We start from the raw sequence: 13,376 nt of genomic DNA on the forward strand, positions 1-13,376 counted from the left end.
CAGTTGCATACTCAATCTGGGAATAGTACAGTAACACTACAGCGCCAGAGGAACGAAAACCACAACAGACCACAAGAAAGAACAGATCATCCCGCCACAAGCAAGACAACATCCTTCCCCGGCCCAAGTTCCCTCGCAAGCCGAATTGTCCTCTCAACCGCATACCCCGTCATCGCTGCCGAGACAATCCCCTCCTGACTCCGAAGAATGTCCGCACCCCGCAAGGCCTCAGCATCCGTCACAGCAACATATTCCACCCTGGCCGTCTCCTTCCAGTGTGCCAGTTCAGGACCAACGCTGGGAAAGTCGAGATCGGGGGATATCGAGCTCGAATCGAGGATCTGGCCATGCTCGTCCTGGAGGAGATAGGTGCGGCAACCGTGTAGGACGCCGAGGTCACCGTTGGATAGAGGAGCTGCGTCTGCCGCCTCGATGCCGAGCAGTTTCACTGATGGGTGTTCGATGAACGGGTAGAACATGCCGACGGCAGCACTGCCTGGTCCGATGGGGGAGACGAGGGCATCCGGCAGCCGGTCACCGCTGGCGCTGCCGAACTGCGTTTTGATCTCCTCGCCAAGAATAGACTGGAAGGTGCGTGTGATGGTTGGAAGCGGGTGGGGACCGATAGGGCCGCTCATGATGTGGTATGTGGTGCTGAGATGGGCGACAGAGTACCGAAGGGCCTCGTTGACTGCAGCTCGGAGGGTCCCGCGACCCGAAGGCGCGCCCATGTCTGCAGTGAGCACTGTGGCTCCGAGTTTTCTGATCATGTCCACGCTGTCCTTCTGATTTGTTGCGTCCCGACTCCCCATGAGGATGGTGCACTTCATATTCAAGCGTGCGCAGGTCGCCGCGCAGACTATACCGTGCCTGGCCGAGCCGCACTCCATGACGACTTCGGTCTTTCCTAGCCGCCGTGCGAGCAGGGCTTGACCGACGATGCTGCGGATATTGTGACTTCCATGTTGGTTGAGATCTTCCCGCTTGAGCCAGATATTCGCACCGCCAGCGATGCGCGTGAGGTTTTCTGCGAACCGAAGTGGGCTAGGACGGATACCGGGGAAGCTTAGGAACTCTTTCCAGAAGCCGTAGTCGGAGATGAGACGGTCGAACGCCAATGTGAGCTCCTGCAAGGCGTCCATCTGGGACTCGGGAGCAAAGCGACCGCCAAAGGTGCCGAATCTGGTTGGAGACAAGAGGATTGGCAGGGAGGGAAGAGGACTTGTTTCCCATGCTGCAGTATTGTCAAGCGTCTCTCCGTTGATCAGACGATCTGACTCTAAAGGTGTCGCGAGCTGTACATCATGGAGAAGTAGCGTGGAAGGGACGGCCGTCCTCCCTTGTATAATGCTGAGATGATAGAGACATGCTGGACACATCGAGTGAGTATCTCCATTTTTGACCCTCTTGTTGCGTCTCTTGCTTCTGATTCTTGTCAGAGAAGGCTTGAAGCTGGTCGGAATAATCATGGTCAACAGATGTGCAATATCAGGGATGCAACCAGGAATAGACAAGACGGTAGAGAAGAGAATGAGATGTTAGTTCTCAAACAGGTATTGAGAGACTCATTGCCGTCCAGGCATTTATACCCCAGGGCACCTCAATCTCACACAGACCTAAGTACCCCCACCAGGCAGCCAAGCGTTGCAAAAGTTGTCAGTCGGTCAAGAGGATGTCCATCGAGCTTGGGTACTTTTGAAAGACACAGCGAGACCATAGACATATCGAACCCGACTCCACCAGGCCCGCAGGCTCGTCGCAGTAACGTCACGAACCAGGAGCCAAAATGCTCAAGGAGGCCCAGGAATCCTATCCATGCGTTCCTCTTGAAAACCATGAAACAGGGACACTCCTAGCAAGGATCTGCACAGGGTGCTCGCGTTTGTTCAATCCATCACAATCCACACGTACTTCATGGAGGAAGCTCCGAGTAGAATGTCCTCACTGGCCACATTCGCCTGAGCAGGACGACGCACCACGCGCAAACTGACCAGGGTACGACATCCGGAACCTGGAAGCTGGGACCGATGAACGCAGACTAGACCACTTTGTACTGTGGCAACTTGCGGTGTGATTCGCCTGTGCTTTTGACAGCTCAACCCTGCAGCCATGTAGCAGCTGCGGAAGCGCTCTATCTTCAGGCTTCGCAGGACGAAAGTACGAGACCCAGGCGGTTGGGTACGACATTGTCATTGTGTTGAGGGTTGACCAGGTTGTCGGAGCCGGGGGGAACGAGGAAAATCGACCCGATCGTCAAGGAATCATATCGTGTGTGTGTGGTTAGATCGATGTGATTCCCAGCGATGTGGGTACTGGGTTGTCGAGGAGTAGCTGTGAAGCCTGTGATTGCTTCAAAAGCTTCGTTGCTTTTTCGACAGCGATGTGATGAATCAACTCATAGGTACTTCCGTACTTGGGCAACAACTCCTTAGATCATAAGTGATTCTAGAACCGCAACAATGAGTGACCCCTTCAAACAATCCAATATTGTCTTCTTCACCTGTCAATGTTGATGGGTCCCGATAGTCTGGCCCGCCTCTGACGTACCAAATATAGATGCAGGGAAACTACCGACAGAATGATCGGCGTGGAGGTTCGATCTATCCATCATCAACAACAACACCGAGACCAGTTCGAGGGCGATCTTCCGTCACCGACACGAGGTGAGTCGCAAAGCTGCGAACCCAAGATCCGGACGCACCATCCGTCATCCCCGTCTGCGTAGACCGCCGGTGGCAGGAAGAAGCATCCGGATCTCTGATCCAGCAAAGTTATTTTAGATTTCAAATCCCAAAGTTTATCTACCACGATCAGCCCAGTCAGGTTCTCCGTTGGAAGGTTTGGCTGAAACTTCTTGTTCACCTCATTTTCCTCCTGCTGTGGATAGATAGACTTGACTCTTGATCTCGAATCCACTCGATATTCTGTGACGCTAGTTGGAGCGAGATGGGTTTCATTTGTGGCACTATTGTCTTGGCAGGTGATAAGGCGTGGATACTGACTGACTCGACAATTGAAGGTATGAGATAGATAGTTAGGGAATCCAATAGTCGGTTCAAAACAGAGTGGATGGAGATGGCGACGGAGATGGTCTGATGGTGTCCCGGAGGTCCTTTCCCCGTGCCACTTGCTACGCAAAAGAGGTTTTGTTTTAAGACCGTACTTTTGTTCAGTGCACCCGGAAAACTAGCATTATCTACTCTAGGCAGATGTAAAGAAGATCTTTCTGTTTTGAATAAGTTTGCATTTGATTCATCCAACGTCTCACATACAATACAATATCGCATCTGGCCGTTAAAACCGCGAAGGAAGTCAGTCAATCCCAGCACGGCAAATGAGACGGGCTCGAAGATGTCCATTACGGGTATTCGCTCAATCGCAATGACTAAAAGATTGCTCCAACCGTACGCCTACACGGCGTGAGACGGTTGGGAGCATGCAAGATAAACGCCGTTCCTCTCTAAAAGCACACCGTGCATATCTGCATCATACTGAATTTTGAAAAACAAGACCTAGAAAAACGGCCAGGCATTCGAGGTCTCCGGTGAAAGTAAGGTAGGTTGAAGGGAATTCGCACACCAGTGCGGGAGCAAAAAAGTCGTCGAACATAAAGGACAGTCGACAATTGACAAGAGGATTCGTCCGCTGGACAGAGAAGAATGGCAGTTGGTCAAGGTACATTATGAGCAGATCTGAACGGCGTTCAACGCTCGAGTCAGATCATCTGGCGAAAAAGGCATCAAAGTACCCTTTATGGATGTTGGCGGCGGTGGTGACACGGCGCGAAGGATCGGCGAGGTGTACCGTACCGATTCCTTGATTTGCGCAATGGAATCCATTCGAGCATCATCAGAGTACAAAGTCATCGTCGAATCACTATAGCTGCTCGATTCGACGGCTGTAGAAGACGACGAACCCGAAGATTCTTCCTGTCGACCCGGAGCATACTCGTGGTGGGAAACAGTGGCGGAAGCTGGTCGTTGGTCAGAACGTCGTTACGTGTATGCTTGGGATTGCACCAGCATGAACAGAGGGTACGTGTGGAAAGGAGGTAATAGCCACTTACAGTCGAGCAATCCCACCTCTGGGGGTGCTGTCTCGCAGATCTGGTCTGGAGCCACGCCTTCGTCCTCGCTCTCGCCATGACGCGGGTTCAAGTACTGCGATAATGTTGTACAAGGAGACAGTGGGGGGTCTAATGCGCGGGGGCGCTCAGCCTGCGCCGCCTCGAATGACCAGGCGGCCAATCTCTTTTGGTGTTCAGGATCGAATGGGCCGCGGAATTTGGACGGCGGGATTTCACCGCGTTTGTAGTACTCGATCTTGATCCCATTGCGACTGCCATTTCCGTTCGATTTCGATTTGGAGTTGCTATTGGACTTCGAACTCGAGTGGCCATTGGAATTTCGGTGGAACACCTTTTTGAACTTGTCTTTGAAGTTCATTGTGACAGAAAGTGCCAGGAACTGTAGAGTATGTCGTAAGGAAGGGATTGGTGTAGTGAGGTGTTGTAAATAGGTGTTGAGAATAGTAGTAGTTGCTCTATAGCGCCTCAATGCAGACCAGTCCCGGAGAGGGCACGGATGCGCGGGAGGGTGTGCAAGCACAAACTACGATCGACTGTAGTAAGAGACCTTTGGTTCATCATTTGATTATATGAGGCTGGACTAGGGCAGGAGAGGCAAACTCCAGGAAGGGAAAAAAGAAAAGGTAATGGAGGGGAAGAAGAGGGAGAGAGAAGGGGAAAAGACGGAAGGAGGAGAGATTATGGAGATGTAGATGGAGAGGCGGGTACGATGCACTGGATAGATTCTATGGAATCATAGATACTAGACTAAGGTAGGTTGAGTAACATACGGGAACTGAGCAGATTAATTAATTAAATAGAGATAGACTGTGAGCATTATTAAATAGGTAATAGTTACCATCAGTTCTGGCGCAGATAAGCCGTGGGACTGAAGGCGTAACATCTCGGGACCTAATCCGGTGAGGGCAGGAGAGAGAGAGAAAGGCACACCGGCCGTATTTAGTCCGCCTTTTCCGTACGGAGTATCTGTAGATTACAGAATTACTAGAAAATGTGGGGAGGCAAAACGAGGAGCACAGAGGACGAATACCTATGCAATTAGTCTGTGATTCTTATTTGTTCTCGCAATCTTACTGCAGCTGGAAACTTCCTGGGAGTCGGGGCGTTGGAAGTGCGCTGTTCTGAGAGGGTGGGGGAATTCAGCGAAACCCACTTGGCCATGGCTCTGTGCGTCTGACGGGTTGGATCATAAACGCCCCAAGCGATGGAATTGTAGTTCACTCCGTACCTACGAGTATGAGCCGTAGGTTTAAAAGAGATCAGAGCTCGTCAACCTTCTTGACAGCCTTCATGATAACTATCCAAGGTAGCCTAGGGAGGTGACTACTGTGATACCTTGGAGATGCAACCCCAACTTCCAGTTCTCTGAGTTTTGTTGAAATTGCGAGGTGAGAAATGAGATTACTCCATTCGCTGGTCGGCCCATGGAAGCCGATGTCAATCCGAGCTCTTCCATGGGTGGCCAAAAACCAAGCGTGCCGTGTGTTCCTATCTCGCACGAAATCTCGCACGAAGTTAACCTTTATGGGAGTACCGCATTTCTCCTCAACCAGTCAACCACTTCTGAACCAAGGGTTAACTTCTCCTCGAGTCAGTTCATATAGGTCAATTCATGGTACAAACACGGCCACTTCTTGCCAAGCATTCCAGTTCTCCTCTGTGCCAGGAGGGAAGGTAACATTGGTATGTGACCCTGTAACCGTCTGAGTGCAAGAGTGGTGGCAAGCGGATTGATTGACAAGTGTCATTCTATTCTCTGCACAGACGTATTAAACAGAGTACCTTATACTCGATAACGGTACATAATTAAGTGTCAGAGAAAATACCTCACATATGAGGATTAGATGGGTACTGTAGCGCCGAGTACGTAAGAGAACCTCTGTAGACGACTGGATACTTCCGCGGGCCCCTGCGGCGGTATGTAATAGGCTGGCGCACTCCTTGTAGTCGCCCGTCCTGCAGCGAACAATTCCAGAATTACGGCCAAGACGACCGGTCTGAGAGCCACCACCAACCAACCTACCATCTTGATCTAAAGGATCCTGATTGCCACCGGGATCAAAATGCGACATACATCATCTCGCTGTACTCTGCACTCTGGGCGTTTGTTCTGGATTCAAAACCCCCCGACGTGTGCGATCGCGACCTTGCACGTACAACGTTAGCGAACAAGGCGGGGGCAAAAAGTCTCGTCCAGGATAATCCCTTCAGGTAAATTATGTAGATACCGGGCGTAAGTTCGTAACGTACTCCGTCGGCCGTTCCGTCATAGTTGACGGAGGTAATCCAGAAGCAGCGAATCAGTTGGATGGGAGTTGGGAGGGCCATAATGTCCTCTCCACCGGAGTGAGCGATTTCATGCCTGCCGAGTGCCCCACTCGGCACGGCGTTTCCGGTGAGTGTGTTTCTGCAGACTGATGTGGCTGAATAGAAGTCCATTCTTTCATCAGCAAGGCCTGCTGGCCCAATGGTAAGGCGCTTGACTACGGATCAAGAGATTGCAGGTTCGAATCCTGCGTAGGTCAAAATTTTTTTACTTTCTACGGGAGTACTTTTTAATTTGCTGAGAAAGCTTATTATTTCAATCAAGTTCGTCAACGTGCAGGAGGGATTCCAAAGTATGAATTTCACTACTGATGTTGGATACCCTTGACGTAAAGCCTTGCATTGCAGCTGTGCACAAGCCAGGCCAGAAATGACTTAATGAGAGCATTGGCGTCGTTAACTGCTATGCATGATGTCAGCCCAGCATTGCTGAACTGCCTTGTAGAGAAGTACATACGGGATACAGGACGGGCCACGACATTTGCCTTTCTAGAACTCTCGGAGATCTCCTCGTAATTGCTTCTTCTGCTATGGATGCCTTATTTCGGGCATTCATACGTCAAGAATGCAGAGCCAGTCCTATCTTCAGCCGGCGTGCGGAGGGAGGCTTTACAAGATGACGTTTATAGAAGGGCGCTTTGCTCGAGCCTACCTTGCACTTATCCTTTGGGGATGCTCTCTATGATGTTGACCATGTGGCAGGCCATACTTTTGATGACAGGATAGTTTATTGAGCCATGTAGTCGGGGTCTAGATCCCCATGGATGGTTTCTATGTTTGTTGTGTTCACTAGGACGGCTGTATATATTCTTCCATTCGTGTCTATGTCCCCAATTTCCATATCTCACGTGGACAAGTCATATTCGTCCAGGTTTCCCTTGCCAGTACCCGGACAAAGACTGAAAGCATACTCACCCAGCTCCAGTGTTAAAGTCCAGAAGAAGACTCACCTGTCAAATATGTACGACCTCCGGAAGCAGCCAGTGGTTAGCACATTACGCTCCAGATTGCGTTCTACTCAGTTAGGAGGTAGATTTTTTTCAAGGCTATACATACAACTATAAGCAATGACATGGTCATCTCACCTTTCTAGCTAGTCGTCAAGCATATCACGTTTAATGTTGATGTTGATTTTCCATCTCATAATGCAACCATGTCCATCCGAAATAGGCAGTTGATCGGGCGTTCGGAACAAGGTTGATCCGCTGCTAGGGCTGGGAGTGAAACCGCCCTAAACCCCTTGAGCAGCTGCAGGCACACGACCCGCGATCACCGGAAACGGCTTGGCTGTCGTCGGTTTGATCCTTCTCTCGAACACAGCAAGCATGGACTGCATAGCTTATAGATACTCATCGTTCAAGACTTACGGAATCAGAACCAAGAAGGAAGAATGACATTAATCATGATCAGCAAGCAATTGACTAAGCTGTTTCTATAATAATCTTAAAAGATTTCAAATGCGTCACCAGCAGGGAGAGCTGTTTCGGACCCAGATTGAACCGTGGCTGAGACCGGCCATCCCCTCGCTGATACGGTAGCCAGAATAAGCAAGATTATCATCACTACTGCAAGGACCTACGAATAATATACTGTAGCGACCTACGAATAGAAAGTCCTCGGCCCATGGGTAGTGGGTGCTTGCGACGCAGCTCATGTGACTGTTGCCTTTGAACATTCTCTCATCTTCCAGCGCACTGAACTCCGATCCACTACAGGACCATCTCTACTGCTAGTAGTTCAATTGAATCCGACACTGATATCTGCACAGCTAACTCTCGAGGTGGATTGATTCTGAGTGAGTACCAAACCATTGCAATGCGCGATTGCCTCAGCACCCGGATTAACCTTCCCCGATGTCGATTAGCATCCCGAAGAGACGAACCAAACATACCAGAATCGCCGTCGCCTTCCTCAGTGTTGTCAACAACTCCCTACCCTAAGATCGATATTCAGCTGGGATTCGCGCCATCTATCTCTCGATCTTCGTCTCTTATCGCGCCGCACAAGACAGTAAGTACTGCTGTCCTTTTTTCGACACCGACTGCACTCCTAACTCCGCCCTTGGTGGCATATTTTTCTGACATTGTCCCCCAACGTCCCACAGGTCAAGGACTCTAATCACCATGCCCAAGAAAGGTGGAAAGGGAAAGAAGGGCAAGGGTAAGGGCGGTGGCGGCACAGCGAAGAAGGCACCCACCGTCCAAGAGCCTGTGTAAGTTGGCGCAAATCCCTCGGTTCCTCTCAGGACTCGCAACAGTACTGACCGTAGTCAATTATTGATAGAACCCCCGGTCACCAAGTTGAAGACGTTGTCAAGGGCGAAGGTGAAGGCGAAACCACCGAAAGCCTCGCCCCCGGCACTGCTATCAATGTCCCCTCCGCTGCCCCGCCTCAGGCCTCCGAGACAGTTGCCGCGAGCACAGGCGCAGAAGGCACGTCAACCGCGGAGACCACTGAGAATGGTGACTCGTCCAACGAGGAAGTAGAGCAGGTTTCGGGCCCCGGCACCGCCAAGAGGTTCTCGTTGGCAGAGCATCCGGGTGGCGGAGAGGGGCGTGAACTCCGCATGCCGTCTTCCTTGCCGGATACAGGAGCAGCTGCCGAATCCGAAGCGAATGAGAACACCCTGCAGGGTGCTGTCGGTAAGACCCAGGCGTCGAAGGCGGGTCTGGTCGGATCGTTGGACGCAGGAGATGGTGAGGGACAAGGTAGGTGTTTCTCTTGGTCTTGGAAGCGAGGCAGCTAGGCTGACGCAATCTCCAGCCGTATTGCCCGACACTGTCGCCAAAGAATCCCAGTTGACGGCTCCTACGACAGCCCCTGAAAGCACCATTCCCGAAACGACTGCCACCGAGGCCGCCGCTCCCGTACCGGTCGTCACAGACGCCAGCGCTCCAGTGTCGGAGGCGCCGGCGGAAACAACACTGCCCGAGAGACTCAAGGAGAAGGAGACCGCTGCGGCGGAACCGACAGCCACATCTCCATCCGAGAGTGTAGATCTGACGGGCCATGCAAAGCGCCCATACGAGAGCAGCCTCTTCCACAAGGACGAGGACCACAAGCCTCCCAAGATGGCCAAGGTCGAGGACTCTGAAACCGGCCCCGCCGCCACAGGGACCAAAGCTGCGGATTTGCAAACCGAGGTGCCAAGCCAGTCTACCGTGCAACCCCTGGTTGTCCCGGGACTTGGTGCCGAATCCACGGACAAGCCTGCTGAAATTCCTCAGAAGGTTGAGCCCGCAGAAGCTGTCGCCCCGACCACCGCTCCTTCGGCTGCCCAGGCTGCTGCCTCCACCACGTCCCCTGTCGTTCCCGCTGCAGTTGCTGCCGCAGGTGCAGGAAGCGAAGCCGACGCGGAGGCCAGGCAGAAGCAGGAGGCTAAAGAGAGCATCCAAGCTTTTACCGGCGAGGGACAGGTCCCCGCGGCCAAGGCGCCCCAGCAAGAGCCTGAGGAGAAGGCCAAGGAAAAGGCCCAGGAGACCGCGCCCGTCCAGACGACCCCGGAGACTCCCACAAAGGCCAAACCTAACGTCGCTGCCGTTGCCGCGGCCGCCGCCATGAGAGGAAAGTCGGCTGCTTCGCCGGCCCCTGCCCCCGAAGGCGCCGATAAGACAGAAGCTGAACCCAAGGAGACTCAGCCTGAGACTCAGGATCAGGTCCCCACCGAAACTCCACGGGGAGAAGAGGCGGCTGCAAAGGAGACCCAGCAGCCGGAGACCGCCGAGGGCAAGAAGTCGCACGAGGAGGCACAAACGGCCGTTGACAAGGCTCAAGAGGCAGCTAAGGCCGAAGCCGCCAAGGCTGACAAGCGCAAGAGTGGCTTCTGGTCATGGATCAAGCGCAAGGTCAAGGGTACTTGATCGCTTACCTTGCCTCGTCAAATATTTCTTATACACCTATAGAAAAGTATACAGGACGCGACAGAAGATTGCCGAAGAAATTAAAGACAAAAGACAAAAACGCAACGAAAAATAAAGGATACAGATTCGAATTTTTTGTTTGTATGAAAACAGATGATGAGTGATGCATTGAGTCGGGCCAGTGCATCATCCGGCTGTGTATGATATGGATGGGACAAGATACCAACGGGTCTGGGCTGGAGGCATTGGTCTGAGTTGCTTTGACTGATTGATTACTGCTGGGGGTCTTTAGCCCTCGACTGTTTTGAGATTGATACAAGTTAATGTTAATGGAAGTTCTCACCGTACGTCTCCTATAAGGTATACACCGCTCATTGCGATATGGAAATGGAGTCAGTGGAGGGAATGATAAGTTGATATGAATTGTAATAGTCTAGGTAACAGTGGATATTTGCACAATCCTCTCAGTGGAACTATCTTATGGAGTATCTACAATCAGTTCTTCTACTTATTGGGTGATACTACTATTATTATTGATGCCACTGTCATCATTGCAATCACAGTACCCCACTTGGTGGCTGGAAATGAGCAGCAAACACGATCCCCTCCATACTGACGTGGATCGACTCACCATCTTCTTCCGACTCTCTTGATCATCCTTATTCTGTCCAGTTTCCGCAATTTGCACATAGACAGGGTAGTACTAGTCAATACTGTGCCTTTGAGACTCGGCTCCCCTCCTCCAACCGGTTTTTGTCTCCTCGACTGTGGCTGTGGCTGAGATGAGACCCAGTCTATCCACTTGTTCCTTGCCCCTCTCTCCTGGCCAAGCTTTTCTCAAGCTTTGGATACTCTGACCCTGCTATTTTGGTCATCGATCAGGATGCACTTATAATTGACTGTGGAGGGGTGGATCCAATGAGACATGCTCAGCTCTCCAGCTCGACGGATGCCGTGTTGACTGGCTGAGAATATCTTCTCACTCACTTAGCAGGTTAAAGGGCTTCTCTAGTATCCAATGTCAGCATGCTATTATCCGATCCACCGATGCTGTGGTGCCACTTATCATAGCACTCGTACACAGCTGCAACACTACTAGTCTAACAGCCACCCCCTCTTCCCCCTCTGATGATAATAATGACGGTCCTCAACCATAGAGTGATCCATCTCTGGTTCCCGCCCTGTTTTGTTTACTCTGGTGGTCCATGCTGATCTCTCAAATTATTAAGATACAAAAATAGGCAGCTAAATATTAATACGTTGCTTTCCCCTACAACTCCTGCATCTGACCTATTTCCTCTTGCATTCTGCATCTGTTCAAAGTACCTGCATCCGCATCTGCATCCGCATACCACCGCCAATATGGTCCACCTTGCTACGGTCAAGCGCGACAGCGAAAATGTCGAACCCCTCGTTAAACGCGTTGATTCTATCAAGCTTGAAACCACCGATGACGACGATTTCTACTCCACTGTGTACGGTACTCGGTTTGCGGCCGAGCAGCTGCCCCAGACTGAGATGCCCGAGAAGGAGATGCCCCGTGAAGTCGCCTACCGCATGATCAAGGATGAGCTTAGTTTGGATGGAAATCCTATGCTCAAGTACGTTTACTTTTCAAATGGTCCTGTGGCGCATAGTTGACCCTGTGTAGTTTGGCGAGTTTTGTCACGACGTACATGGTATGCGGGCTACACCTCTTTGCAGGCTGAGGCTAATTGGAGTAGGAAGAGGAAGCCGAGAAACTCATGACCGACTCTTTCAGCAAGAACTTTATCGATTACGAAGAATACCCCCAGTCGGCCGAGATCCAGAACCGGTGTGTCAACATGATCGCTCGGCTGTTCAATGCCCCCATCGACAGCGACAACGAGCACCCCGTGGGCACCTCGACCATTGGCTCGTCCGAGGCCATCATGCTGGGCACGCTGGCCATGAAGCGACGGTGGCAGAACAAGCGCAAGGCCGAGGGCAAAGACACCACCCGCCCTAACATCATCATGAACAGCGCTGTGCAGGTCTGCTGGGAGAAAGCCGCGCGGTACTTTGACGTGGAGGAGCGCTACGTCTACTGTACCGAGGACCGCTATGTCATCGACCCCAAGCAGGCCGTCGACCTGGTCGACGAGAACACCATCGGCATCTGCGCCATCCTGGGAACCACGTACACCGGCGAGTACGAAGACGTCAAGGCGATCAACGATCTCCTCGTGGAGCGCGGCCTGGACATTCCTATCCATGTGGACGCCGCCAGCGGTGGCTTTGTCGTCCCGTTCATCAACCCTAACCTGCTGTGGGACTTCCGGCTGGAAAAGGTCGTTTCCATCAACGTGTCCGGCCACAAGTACGGCCTTGTCTACCCCGGCGTGGGCTGGGTCGTCTGGCGCTCCCCCGAATATCTGCCCAAGGAGCTGATCTTCAACATCAACTACCTGGGCGCCGAGCAGGCCAGTTTCACCCTCAACTTCTCCAAGGGCGCTTCGCAGGTCATCGGCCAGTACTACCAGATGATCCGGCTGGGCAAGCGCGGCTACCGCTCGATCATGGTCAACATCACGCGCATCGCCGACTACCTGGCGCAGCAGCTGGAGCAGCTGGGCTTCATCATCATGAGCCAGCGGCGCGGCCGCGGACTGCCCCTCGTGGCGTTCCGCCTGCCGTCCGACCGCGATGAGCAGTTCGACGAGTTCGCTCTGGCGCACCAGCTGCGCGAGCGCGGGTGGATCGTGCCCGCGTACACGATGGCGCCGCACAGCAACGAGCTGAAGCTGATGCGGGTGGTTGTGCGCGAGGACTTTAGCATGAACCGGTGCGACGCTCTGCTGACGGATATCAAGCTGGCGCTGAAGACATTGAGCGATATGGATAAGGCGATGCTGGAGAAGTATACTCTGTAAGTACACTGACTAACACCCTTCATCAACCCGGGCTATACTAACGTGATGTTGTCTAGACATGTGCAAAAGCACGCGGTTAACTCGCACAAGTCCAAGCACAACCACTCGCACTACAAGAACGAGAAGCATTCCTTGCAGGGCAAGACCAGCAAGACACACGGCGTTTGCTAGATGATGATACTCGGATCGCGCAGGAAGCGACAGATAGTG

At 52.3% G+C, this 13,376-nt stretch overlaps 4 protein-coding genes and 1 non-coding gene across 5 annotated transcripts; 3 read left to right on the plus strand and 2 right to left on the minus strand.

The window, feature by feature from the left end:
- Positions 1-86: 86 nt before the first annotated feature.
- ALT_0145 (tryptophan synthase) lies at positions 87-1,469 on the minus strand (the record flags this gene model as incomplete). Its single annotated transcript, XM_033561533.2, has 1 exon — positions 87-1,469. One exon carries the CDS (start codon positions 1,467-1,469, stop codon positions 87-89), a length of 1,383 nt encoding a protein of 460 aa, XP_033417424.2.
- Positions 1,470-3,680: 2,211 nt separating this feature from the next.
- Positions 3,681-4,445, minus strand: ALT_0146 (uncharacterized protein; the record flags this gene model as incomplete). The annotated part of the gene is made up of 2 exons (XM_033561532.1): positions 3,681-3,973; positions 4,067-4,445. The coding sequence occupies 2 exons, from the start codon at positions 4,443-4,445 to the stop codon at positions 3,681-3,683; spliced, it is 672 nt and encodes a 223-aa protein (XP_033417423.1).
- A 2,095-nt stretch (positions 4,446-6,540) lies between these two features.
- Positions 6,541-6,612, plus strand: ALT_t003. Its single transcript has one exon. It is a non-coding gene; the product is annotated as a tRNA-Arg (tRNA).
- A 1,923-nt stretch (positions 6,613-8,535) lies between these two features.
- Positions 8,536-10,272, plus strand: ALT_0147 (uncharacterized protein; the record flags this gene model as incomplete). Its single annotated transcript, XM_033561531.2, has 3 exons — positions 8,536-8,624; positions 8,696-9,120; positions 9,176-10,272. 3 exons carry the CDS (start codon positions 8,536-8,538, stop codon positions 10,270-10,272), a joined length of 1,611 nt encoding a protein of 536 aa, XP_033417422.2.
- A 1,362-nt stretch (positions 10,273-11,634) lies between these two features.
- ALT_0148 (glutamate decarboxylase) lies at positions 11,635-13,337 on the plus strand (the record flags this gene model as incomplete). Its single annotated transcript, XM_033561530.2, has 4 exons — positions 11,635-11,873; positions 11,924-11,951; positions 11,997-13,162; positions 13,223-13,337. The coding sequence occupies 4 exons, from the start codon at positions 11,635-11,637 to the stop codon at positions 13,335-13,337; spliced, it is 1,548 nt and encodes a 515-aa protein (XP_033417421.2).
- Positions 13,338-13,376: the final 39 nt, after the last annotated feature.

Source organism: Aspergillus lentulus, assembly GCF_001445615.1.
Source record: "Aspergillus lentulus DNA, contig: Alt01, strain: IFM 54703, whole genome shotgun sequence".
NCBI lineage: Eukaryota > Fungi > Ascomycota > Eurotiomycetes > Eurotiales > Aspergillaceae > Aspergillus > Aspergillus lentulus.